This window comes from Peromyscus maniculatus, chromosome 7 (assembly GCF_049852395.1).
Source record: "Peromyscus maniculatus bairdii isolate BWxNUB_F1_BW_parent chromosome 7, HU_Pman_BW_mat_3.1, whole genome shotgun sequence".
Lineage (NCBI taxonomy): Eukaryota > Metazoa > Chordata > Mammalia > Rodentia > Cricetidae > Peromyscus > Peromyscus maniculatus.
In genome coordinates this window covers 70,291,317-70,303,872 of record NC_134858.1, presented here as the reverse complement: position 1 = coordinate 70,303,872, position 12,556 = coordinate 70,291,317, and the positions used below count along the sequence as shown (strand labels likewise).

At 43.7% G+C, this 12,556-nt stretch overlaps 1 protein-coding gene across 7 annotated transcripts in view; it reads right to left on the bottom strand.

The window, feature by feature from the left end:
* Positions 1 to 12,556, bottom strand: part of Nedd4 (NEDD4 E3 ubiquitin protein ligase) — a 91,798-nt gene that overhangs the window by 68,531 nt on the left and 10,711 nt on the right. For all 7 annotated transcript variants that reach the window (XM_076576657.1, XM_076576658.1, XM_076576660.1 and 4 more), the window contains exons 4-6: positions 8,131 to 8,209; positions 7,995 to 8,033; positions 696 to 749 (exon numbers count right to left, since the gene is read on the bottom strand). In XM_076576657.1, the coding sequence (XP_076432772.1) occupies positions 696 to 749; positions 7,995 to 8,033; positions 8,131 to 8,209 (172 nt within the window). The remainder of the gene's footprint in view (positions 1 to 695; positions 750 to 7,994; positions 8,034 to 8,130; positions 8,210 to 12,556) is intronic.

Here is a 12,556-nt window from a genome sequence, read left to right as displayed (position 1 = left end):
GTTGGCTTTGCTGGGGCCTTTGTGAATGATGCTCATCCCCTAGTGTGGAAAGGCTTGTAAATGAGTCGGGATAAGAGAGTGGCTGGACACTGGAACAGAGCCCAGGTAACCTAAAGAAAAGCTACCATAGGGATGCCTTACAAGTATGAGGACCTGAGTACTGATTCCCAGTGAAATGATGGGTGTAGTGGTATACACTTATAATCCCAGCACTAGGAGACAGGAGGTGGAGCTAGGCAGGTTCCAGGACACGCTGAGGTATAGCCAGCCTTGCCGACCTAGCAGAGCTCCAAACCAATGTGACCCTGTCTCTAAACAAAAGCTGTGAGTCTCCTGAGGAATGACACCAGAGGTTGTTCTCTGACCTCCACGGAAACCAGTGGACACACATACACACACACAAGGGGATGGGGGGGAGATACAACACTGTGGTTAATACACACAAGTACAGACATTCAAGATTCAGAGGACATGGCATGGAAAACAAGAGCGGATTCCCCTCCTCCATCTTCTGTCACATAGGCTTTGAGGGAAACTTTACAGTCTAGACCACCAGGAGAGGTGGGCGGGAACAGAAGAGAATGGCTGGATCAACTCCAGGCCCCTCCATAAGCAGCCCTTCTGTCTCTCCTCCCCCTCTCCCGAGGTCCACCCTCCACGCATCCTTCGCACTCATGCAGTGTAGCTCCACTTACCAAACGATTTTCATCAAACACTTCGAACAGGAGACGGTGCTGCTGCGGAAGGACCTAAGAGAAACAACCTTTCTTTAAAAACACGAACATCTAGCCACAGACGCCAAGAAACATCTTCAAAATGTGGCCGCTTGTTGACCTGTTATGCTGTGAAATTCAGAGGCCAGACTCACCTCACCCATGGTCTCCTGAGTTCAAACACTTTTTGTTATTGTAACAATATGTAGACTTTTTCAAAGCTACTATCTTCCATTTTTACTGAAATATTTCCGTAGTTAAAAAATCTACTTAATACCAAATATAAACGAAACTATTTTGTTAAATATACCAGAGGTTGAAGATGCTACATAAAAATACATGTAAGAAGAGCATGATGGTACATGCCTTTAGCTCCACCACTCTGGAGTCAGAGGCATGCAGATCTCTGGGAGTTCTACACCAGTCTGCTATACAGAATGAGTCCCAGGCCAGGCAGGCCTACCCAGTGAGACGCTGTCTCAAAAGGCAAACAATATATTTTGGAGGGAGGTCAGTGGATATAGTATTCACTATACAAACATGTTAGTCCCAGGCACTATACTTATATATATTAGGATTGTCTTTGTAGGGCATGACGACACTCACAGTGGGCTGGATCTTCCTACATCAATTAATAATCAAGACAATCCCCCACAGACATGCCAACAAACCAGCTCAATCTAGATAATCTTTCATTGAGACTCTCTTCCCAAGTGGCTTTACATTGCATTTGATGGTGGGGAAGCTCAGAAACAAGGTTTCTCTGTGAATTCTTGAGTATTCTGGAACTCACTTTGTAGGCCAAGCTGGCCTCAAACTCAGTGATCTGCCTGCCTTTGCCTCCCCAAGTGCTGAGATTAAAGGTGTGTGCCACCACTGTCTAGCAGACTTTACATTGTATTAAGCTGACAAAGATAACCATCACATCAGTCAACGAAAGGGGGGGGGGCTCTTCTTCAAATAAGAATGGTTCATATTCCATCCTCTGAACGGTCACACATCTAAACACACACACACACACACACACACACACACACACACACACACACACACACGAATGTGGTGATATATTGTGACCCCCAAAATACTGTGCACGATTGAAGTTTATGTAAGGATCAGTGGCTATACCAGCCACTATAGCAAACGTAGAGGTCCGACAATGGTTGCACACACCTTTCATCCTATCACTCAGGAGGCAGGGATCCGTCTGAATCTCTGTGAGTTCAAGTCTACACTGGGAACGGAGCCAGGCGTGGTGGTACATACCTTTAATCCCACCACTAACCATAAAGGTCTGGAGATCTGTACAGACAGACAGAAAGTGACAGAGCTGGGCAGGAAAAGGAAGTGATGGATAGAGAGAAGAAATGAGGAGGCAGAACAGAAAGGCATAGAGGCGTGGGTACACAGGAAGTAGATCTCTTGGATACTGAGGTATTGGTGAGAAGAGGTTGGCTGTGGCTTGGCCTATTCCTGATCTTCGTCTTACACATGAATACAAAGAATTAACATGAAAAGCTGTAAGAAAAAAAAAGTTCACCTATGGCAGAAACATCAGAATAATACCAGTTCTCTCATTAGCAAGCTTGGAACCAGGAAAGTGTGGAAAGATACATTCTACGTCCTGAAAGTAAGTGCACACCAATCAAGAGTGCTAGACCTGCAAAGCAGTCTACTCTGGGGAAGAAACAAGGACATTTCCACACAAGCAATTCACGATCATCAAGGCAGCGTTAGAGAAGATGCTTTACATACAGGGGGTGGAAAGACAGTCACTCACAATAGCACCAGAAGGAATAACTTCAGAAGAGGACCAGATGAACAATAGAGAGCTAGGAAGGAACCCATCATGTCTAACAGTACACAGGGGCACCCTGATACTAACAGGGAGCAAGTAAAGAAAAACAGCAATCCAACCAACCACAAAATTACAGAAATCAGTACAGGTCTCTCTATAATAAGCTTAACTGTAACTGGCTTCAACTCATCAACAAAGAGACACAGACTGGCTGACCGGTTTTAAAACTAGATCTAATGATCGGTTTCAAAAACAAACCAAACAAAATGCCCACCTCCTTCTCCAAACAAAGGATGGTGCACAGTCTACACAGTGAGTTGAAACAAAGCAAACTCTACAGTTCTTCCAGTATCTGACAAAGTAGACCTCCTGCCAAATTAGTCAGCTCTTTCTGGTTTTGTTTTTTTAAGATGACTACATACTAAGAAGGGCAACAATTCATCAAGAAGATGTAATATTTGTAAATGCATTGACAGCAAATACTAAGGCTCCCAATCCCATAAAACGAACACAAAAGGACATAAAGGGTCAGACCGACAGTAACCGTGGGCGATTTACTCAGTACTCCTCACTTCTAGAAACATCATCGAAACTAAACATCAACACGGATAGCACAGAGTTAATGTATGTCACTGATCAAACTGACTTAACTGATACCCACAGGATATTCTATCCAAAAGATACAGGATATACATTCTTCTCAGCAGCCCTTGAACCATCTCTAAAATAGAATCTCATTCTAAGCTATGAATTAAGTCTTACCAAATACAAAACAATCAATGTAAGCTCTTGTATCTTACCAGACCATAGTGCAATTAGAATAGAAGTCAGTGCAAGAAGAACACCCAGAAATTAAGAAATTACACACGCACACTCTGAGACACTCTTGAATAACCACCACTGTATCATTGATGAACTCGGAGGAAACCAAAAGGGCTTTGGGTCAAATGATGATGAAGCATGTCTTAGCAGGCTTTGGGGCATGAGTAGGGACGTTCTAAGAGCCAAGTTTACAGGTAAGGGTGCTGATATTAAAAAGCAGGGAAGGACTCAGATGGCTCAGTGGTTAAAAGCACTTACTGCTCCTCCAGGACCGAGTTCAGTTCCCAGCTCCCACATCAGGTAGCTTACAACTAACTGGTTTAACTCCAGCTCCAGGAAATCCTCCACCTCTGACCCCCGTAGGCATCGCACTCAATTCTCCTACACACCTTAGCATAAATTTAAAATAAATCTTTTCTTGAAACCCAGAAAGGGGCTGGTGAGATGCACAGCTCAGAGGGTAGAAGCCCTTGAAAACAAGCTTGATTCAACACGGGCAAATCAGTGAGCTGAATCAGAACAAACGTAGACCTAAGGGTAGAAATCACGTGATCATCTCAACCAATGTAGAAAGGCCTTTGGCAAAGTTCCCTGAGAAACTAGTAGAAAGAACATACCCTAACATATTAAAGGCTGCCACAACAAACCTATACCCAACATTATGCTAAACTGATAGCAGTCTCGAAAATCTTGAGCAAGACAAGGGTGCCCACTTTCCACTCTTGCTCTGCTTAGTACTAGAAGCCTCGGCCGCGGCAATAAGAGGACGAAAGAAAAGATGCAGTGAAGAAGTCAGATTGTGGCTACTTGCAGGTGACTGATCATTTATTTCAAAGGCCTGAAAAACTCCACCAGGGGCCAGAGAGATAGCTCAGAGGTTAAGAGCACTGCTTGTTCTTCCAAAGGTCCTGAATTCAATTCCCAGCAACTACATGGTGGCTCACAATCTGTAATGTGATCTGGTGCCCTCTTCTGGCCTGCAGGGATTTGTGCAGATAGAACACTATATACATATAATAAACAAAAAAAAAAAAAAAAAAAAAAACCTCCACCAGAAAAATCAACATGCAAAAACCAATAGATTTCCTAGATACCAGCAAGAATTTTTTAGTAATTAGAAAAAGAAAAAACAAAAGACCTGTGGAGCCAGAGAGAGCTGACTCATCCGTTAAGAGCATTTGCTGCTCCTGCCGAGGACCAGGGTTCAGTTAGCAGCACCCACATGGTGGCTTACAATGAGTTCCAGAGGACCTAATACCTTCTTCTGACCTAGGGGCACCAGGCACGAGTGCTTTGCATGCATACATGCAAGGAACATACTCGTACACATAAAATAAAATAAAAAAATCTAACCAAAAAATTCAAATACCTATTAGGTGAAGGGCCCAGGGAACACACTTCAAGATGCAGTCACAGGCAAGGATTTTCTGCTGCTAATAAAGATGCTAATTGGGTTGGGGATTTAGCTCCATGGTGGCCTGGGGTTAGGTCCTCAGCTCCAGGGAAAATAAATAAATAAATAAATAAACATCGAGGGAAAAAATGAAGATGCTAATTATGTAAGAAATCATCACAAAAAATTGACAAATGGGGTTGATGATATAAAATTAAAAAGCTTTTAAAGAGCAAAGAAATCCATTGCCAGAGAAAAGAGAACCTGTGGAGAGGGTAAACTTTGTGCAGTCACATCATAAGACACCTCCCAAACACAAAGACACCTCATAAACACAAAGTGCTCGAAAACTAACCTCTGAAAGAATCAACTCATCCAACCAGTAAGCAGGAAGAGATCTGAACGGGGCAGGCAATGGAGAGGGCAAGAAAAGCCGTGGGGTCAGAAAGTAGAAAGCAAAGGAAGGGAACCAGTGGGGGGGGGGGGAGTGGGGAGTGCCACGAGGGCTGGGGCAGGGGACATGAGAACAAAGACATGTTGGAACACATTAGGGAATGACTTAGTGTGCATGTTAACCTAAAAAATTAATTTTAAAGAAATTCTGAAGTCATCAAGGACATTTTTATAGTCAAGTTTCACATTTTTTTTGTGGTAAAAAAGCAAGAATAACAAAGCAATCTCAAGGCAGGCAGAGATGAAGACAAACAGCAGAATTTGAGTTTTTAGTTCATTCCTTTCTGTAACATGTTTATGTTAGTGCTTTTGTGGAAGAAGTCAATCAATTAAAAATAAATAGCTGTGTGTGGTGGTGCATGCCTTTAATCTAAACAGGAGTCTCGTCTCTAAAAACATAAATAAATTAAAATGCAAAAAAGACAGTCATCAGTACTGTGACTCGTATACAACAGCAGAGCAGGGTATGGTGGCACACACCTTTAATCCCAGCACTCAGGAGGTAGAGGAAGGTGGCTCTCTAAGAGCTGAGCCTGAGCAAAATCCTCTCTCCAAAAAAAGAGGGAGAAAATGGTGTGCAAAGAAAATGTTGGTACACTGAAAAATGCACAAACATCACAACAAAATACAGTAAGGAAAATAATAATAAATTTTAAAAAAAGCAACTGAGGCACTTGGGAGGACTCTGAAAATCCCTAGGCAATAAAGATGCCAAGGGAGGGGCTGGAGAGTTGGCTCAGAGGTTTTAGAGCACTGATTGATCTTCCAGAGGTCCTGAGTTCAATACCCAGCAACCACATGGTGGCTCACAACAATCCGAAATGAGATCTGGTGCCCTCTTCTGGCTTGCAGTCATACATGCTGTATACATAACAAATAAATAAATCTTAAAAAAAAAAGAGAGAGATGCCAAGGGAACGGTCCAGGGCAGCCTCTGGCTCCAAGCGTAACCCAAAAGTTAGTTTCCCTTTCCTCCAGTGACTCTAACCAACGCCGGGCCGTTTCTTCAAGAATCCAGTCTCAGGCCGGCCTCCACTGCTGACTGTGCCGTGCTGAGTGGACGAGGAGAGCTGTCTCTGGACGTGGACACCAGAAGCACGTTGCTGGCGATGGCACTGGACCTTCAGAGAGGTTCCTGTGTCCACCTTCAGCAATGTCTTCCTTCTGTTTCCCCGGAGCACAACCAAGGAAACCAGCCGTAACCTTGGACTGAACAACGCAGGCAGGAGGCTCCTTTCCCTGACTGAAACCAAGTGTTCCCCAGTTGCAGCCACATCCAAATTTCCTTGTTGTTTTAATAAAACAAAATAAATATGTACTCAGAGAGCACTGGAGATTAGCGCTCACTGCGACCTTGGGTGTGAGCGAGGTCAGCGTGGTGCAGAGTACCCCAGAGAAAAGAAATGGGCAGAACAGTGGCCATGGGGAAACTGAGCCAGGAAAACGCTGTTAGTAACACAAGCAGAAAGGAGTCAGCCCAGAGACTGAGGTAATGCCCCTCCAACCTGTGGGGAAACAGGCCCCTGAGAATCTGCTGGGAGCTGGAATAACGGGGTTGGAATCTGAGGTGCGGTAAGAAGGCTGGCAGGCCGAGGAAGGGTGTGTAACAGCAGCATCTACCCACCACAGCCACCAGAGCAGCCTCCCACCCCCATGGTTCTGCTGAAGTGGAGAAAGAGACTCAAAGTGTCTCCATTACTTGAGTTTATTAGAACGGGGTGATCCCAGCCTCACAATAGTATTTTACCCACCGTCACATTACATTTATTTTTCATCAGAGGGTTCCTCATTTTAACTCTTTTAAGAGATATATTTAGTTTTACTTTAAGTGTGTAAGTGCATGTGTGCCTGGTTCACTCAGAGATGAAAACTGGAGTGACAGATGGTTGTGAGCCACCAAACAGGTGCTAGGAATTGAACCCAGGTCTCCAAAAAGAGGCACTAGTGCTCTGACCTCTGAACTCTCTCTTCAACCGCTAATTTGAACTCTCTTAAAAATTTTTGCTGTGTACCTGGGCATGGTGGCACACACCTTTTGTTTGTTTGGTTGGTTGGTTTTTAGAGACAGGGTTTCTCTGTGTAACTTTAGAGCCTGTCCTGGATCTCACTCTGTAGCCCAGGCTGGCCTCAAACTCACAGAGATTCGGCTGGCTCTGCCTCCCGGCAATGGTGGCACACACCTTTAATCCCAGCACTCAGAAAGCAGAGGTAGATGAATCTCCGTGAGTTCAAGGCCAGTCTGGTCTACATAGCTAGTCCCAGGAAAGTCACAGTTCACAGTGAGACCCTATCTCAGAAAAAAATTTTTTTCAATTTTCTTTTAAAAATTTTGGGCCCAGGGCTGGAGAGATGGCTCAGAGGTTTTTAAAGCACTGGATGCTCTTCCAAAGGTTCTGAATTCAATTCCCAGAAACTACAAGGTGGCTCACAACCATCTGTAATGAGATCTGGTGCCCTCTTCTGGCCTGCAGGCATACTGTACACATAATGAATAAATGAATCTTTAAAATAAATTGGGGGTCCAATGAACTGTCTCGGCAGGTTCTAGATTGTTTTATGCAAGCCTGGAGCTTATGTCTGACCCACAAAGAGGTGGCGAGAGAGCCAAGCTCAGAGATGTCTTCTGACCTCCAAAGTCACGTGCATGTCTTCACTCACACACACACTCAAATTACACACACACAAGTAATAAATAAAATTCCAAACGCGAGGCAAATTCCAAGATGTATTTTAAAATACTGTGAGTACTTAATATTACCTACGGAGAAAAAAATGTATTTTTTTTTTTTTTAAATAAAAGAAAATGAATACTTACTCTGAATAGTATTTCTTCATTCCATTTTGGATTCAAACACTAAAAGACAATAAACATAGTGTTATTTATTTGTTAATAATTTGTCATATAAAAAACAAAGTTTATGAAAAAATTTTGGAAGCTGGCTAAATCTAACCTTTTTGATAGTTTTAGTCTGAACGCTGGTAAGGACTCCACTCATCGGGTCATACAATGTCACTCTCACGTAAGGGTCACTGTTAAAAACAAAGACATTTTGGTAGTAGTTCAGTCCAACTGTTCACATTATCAGATTTTCAGAGTTTTCTTTGTTAACAGTTGCTACTATTTTATTATTTCTATTACTTTGTATGCTTAAAGCCAGGGATCTGTATGCAGGCTAAGCATTTGCAAAAACTTACATTTTGTTAAAAAGCTTAAGGACCAGGTCAGTAAAACCAGCAATGATTTAGAGTGCAGATCTCTTACCCACAGTTCTGGTGATTTACAAACTCTTTAGGTATTTTGAAAATGTCTCTGAACCTTAGCGTCTCTTTCGAGCGTAGGCGGCTAATTCAAGGGTTTGTAAAACTAGCCTCTCAATACCACAGGTGTTCCCAAACCATCTCATGGTGTAAAGCTTGTTACATATAGCAAAGACTCACACACGTGTGGCAATCAACTCATGTAAGCAAACAGACATATATGTAAGTGACAATAAGTAAATCTTAAATGTTTAAGTAGTCAAATTAAATTTTTAATTACATTAAAATAAAATAAACTGCAGTTAAAAATAATTACATCTTTCCAAGCATGGTGGGGCACACCTTTTAATCCCAGCCCTCAGGAGGCAGAGGCAGGAAGTTCTCTATGAATTTGAGGATAGCCAGGGTTACAGGGTTAGACCCCACTTCAATAAATAAATAAATAAATAAATAAGATTGCATGTTATAAAAGCCCTTCCACTTTCTTCAAGACTTAGTTTTTTGGGGTAGTGGTGGCACACACCTTTAATCCCAGCACTTGGGAGGCAGAGCCAGGCGGATCTCTGTGAGTTCGAGTCCAGCCTGGACTACAGAGTGAGTTCCAGGAAAGGTGCAAAGCTACACAGAGAAACCCTGTCTCAAAAAACCAAAGAGAGAGAGAGAGAGAGAGAGAGAGAGAGAGAGACACTGACTTAGTTTTTTGGTATTCTTTTGTTTGTTAGTTTGTTTTTTTTATTTCTTTGTTGTTGATTTGGGATTTTTGAGACAGGGTTTCTCTGTGTATTTTTGGTGCCTGTCCTGGATCTCGCTCTGTAGACCAGGCTGGCCTCAAACTCACAGAGATCCGCCTGGCTCTGCCTCCCAAATGCTGGGATTAAAGGCGTGCGCCACCACTGCCCGGCCCAAGATTTAGTTTATTTTTTATTCCTGTGTATGTGAGTGTGAGTGTGTGTATGTCCCCTAGAGCTAGAGTTACAAAGCTACCTGACATGGGTACCAGGAATAAAACTCAGGTCTTCTGCAAGAGCAGCAAGTGCTCTGAACAGCTGAGTCATCTCTCCAATCCCAGAAACCCTACTAAAAGGAGACATGAGGGCTGGAGAGATGGCTCAGAGATCAAGAGCACTGATTGCTCTTCTAGAAGTCCTGAGTTCAATTCCCAGCAACTACATGGTGGCTCACAACCATCTATAATGAGATCTGGTGCCCTCTTCTGGCCTGCAGACAGACATGCAGACAGAACACTGTAGACATAATAAATAAATCTTAAAAAAAAAAAAAAGGAGACATGAAAGGGGACAATCTTGTGACACATGGGCTCTTGAAGAGTACACAGACTGAGTAAGGACATCCTGCTCACCCAGTCAAATCCCGCTTACTCTTGTGTATTTCAGAGCTGGTACTGACCCTTCTCATGCCCTCCTCTCCAATCCCATGTGCTCATTCCCCTCCCTTCACACTGACTGACCAAGCCCACTCCCAGCACACTGGCACTAACTAGAACCACCCTCCCTCCTGTTCTCCTCCTGTGTGGAGCTGATCCACTTGTCCAGCGCTCTCCAGACCAGAAGCGGGCATTTCACCAACCTCTTCATCCTCCGGCTTCCCCTGAGACCTAGTGTTTCTAGGTGTATGAATGTGTTTGGAAACTGCTCTATTCCTGACTCACCCTCCTTCCTCTAGCAAAGGGGAACATGCTTTTTCTTGCTTTCTCGGAAGAGAATGCTTGGTAATAACACTCACACAGCAATTACTCCACATCAAGCACTGCCCAAAACAGCTTTTGTGGATCAGGATGAGCTATTATCCTTTTCTCCACGGTGTACATGGTAGGGGGAAGATCGGGGCTAAGAGGGCTTTTCTGTGTACATGCTTCACAAAAAAGAACCACCACCACCTTGGGGACCTCCCTCCCTCCCTCCCTTCATTCCCAAGGCTCTTTAGAAGCTCGAAGTCTACTTTCTCTGTGCTCAGATCTATTCTGAAAATGCTTTGAAAATACTCATCTCTGGGTTGTGACCCTACCCTAAATTCCTCTTTTCTCTTCCTCTTTCCCTGACAGGCTTTCACGTAGCCCAGATCCCCTTCAGCTCTCCATGTCATTGAGGAGGACCTGATTCTGTTTTTTTTTTTTTTTGTTTGTTTGTTTTGTTTTGTTTTTTGTTTTTTTTTGGTTTTTTGAGACAGGGTTTCTCTGTGTAGCTTTGCACCTTTCCTGGAACTCACTTTGGAGACTATGCTGGCCTCGAACTCACAGAGATCCGCCTGGCTCTGCCTCCCAAGTGCTGGGATTAAAGTCGTGCGCCACCACCGCCCGGCTCTCTCAGTCTTTCTTAAGCCTCTTTCCTATTGGCTGCAAGTTTCATGCTGATATTCCCTAAGGTATTCACCTGGCCTCCTGGCCTCTGCATCTCTAATCTCATCCATAGTCTTTACGACTAACTACATGTCAAATAAAAACTGTAAAAATTGCTCAGTGTGATGGTGCACAACTTTGATCTCAGCAGTTCAAGGATCAAGGCCAGCCTGGTCTATCTACATAGGAGCTCTAGGTCAGCAAGAGCTACATAGTACGACCATCTTAAAAAAGAAGAGGAAAAAACCTAATTCTAACCTACCTAGATATAGATTGCCATTTAGACACTTTTTAATGTCTGGTCCATTCAGTGGTTCTGTTTTTTATTATATTAGTACTGAGTTAGTTATAAAATATATAAGCTAGTTAAAATTACAAGTCTTGGCAGATGTATGACTGCTTCTTGACTGTGGTATGACCATTTCATCCGACCAAGGTCTCTCTTAGGTACCATACACTAGGGTCACAGTCTTGGGTCAGTGAGATAGCTCAGTGGGTGAAGGTGCTTTCCAAGACTGACAACGTGAGTTCAATCAACGTGAGTTCAATTCCCCCAGAAGCCATATGGTGGGAAAGGGAACTGATTTGTACAAGTTGTCCTCTGGCCTCCATCTACATGCCATGCTACGCCATGTACACATGTTCAGTGTTCGCACATACACACAATAAATAAATACAACGTAACAGACTTCTATTTCCTTCTTTTTCCTCAGTGTGGTTGACTTATACTTCCTGGGGCCCACACATCACAGTTAGACAATACTTGAGCCCCCTGACCCACACTCAGTGGGTCACATGTATCATTAGTGACCACTTCTCAGGGCAGCATGGCCCCACAAAACTCACAGCAGCCTGCTCTAAACTCCATCAGTTAGAACTCCCTGTTGGAAATTAACGTGGGTTACACCCTGACCCCCAAAGACCTCAGCCTGCCATGCCCTTGCCCATACACACTGGCACATATACACCCAGGGCCTCCCCAGTTATCACTGGCCCAGTGAGGCACACTTCGCTGATCTGAGATCTAGTAAGTTACAGCCTGTTTCTGTAATTTTGTTGAGTTGCCTCGTTTGTGTTTACCTGAATGACACTCTGAAACTAACTTCTCCCCAAGACTGGCTCCCTAGGTGGGAATAACCTGGACACAGACCAGACAAGAGTCACAGCACATTGTCCAAGATACACAAATTTCCTGAAGCACATCTGGTGACCTGAGGTTCTACAAGAGAGGCAGGACCACAAAGGCACTCTGAAAATACGAGATACCCAGAGCACCATGAGGGCAGGGCTAGAGTTTATAGACATCCCTGCAAGACCTCATGACTGAATTAGAAACAAGCACACAACAGCCACTTGCTAAGACCTTAAAGCAGTGGGTCAGACTCAAGAATCAAGGGGCTTCTGACCCCCAGACGGAGATCATAAGCATGTGCCCAGGTGGGACACTGGGCTGTGAATTCCTATCATCAGGCAGCAGGAGACACATAATCCTCACACGCCCTGTGACTGTCAATTCACTGTGTGCATTTGAACATCTACTTACAGTCAAGAATTAGGATGTGTTCTTCAGGGCAGTTATACAAAGACTATACAAATTTGTTTTAAACATGTTTCAGAGATTGATTTTTCATTTTTAATTACATGTATGTGTACAGGGGGGATTTGTGTGTCTGGATCTGTGTGTGTTTAAGTGGGGATTTGTGTGTCTGGGTCTGTGTGTGTATTGGGGGGATTTGTGTGTCTGGGTCCATGTGTATAGGTCT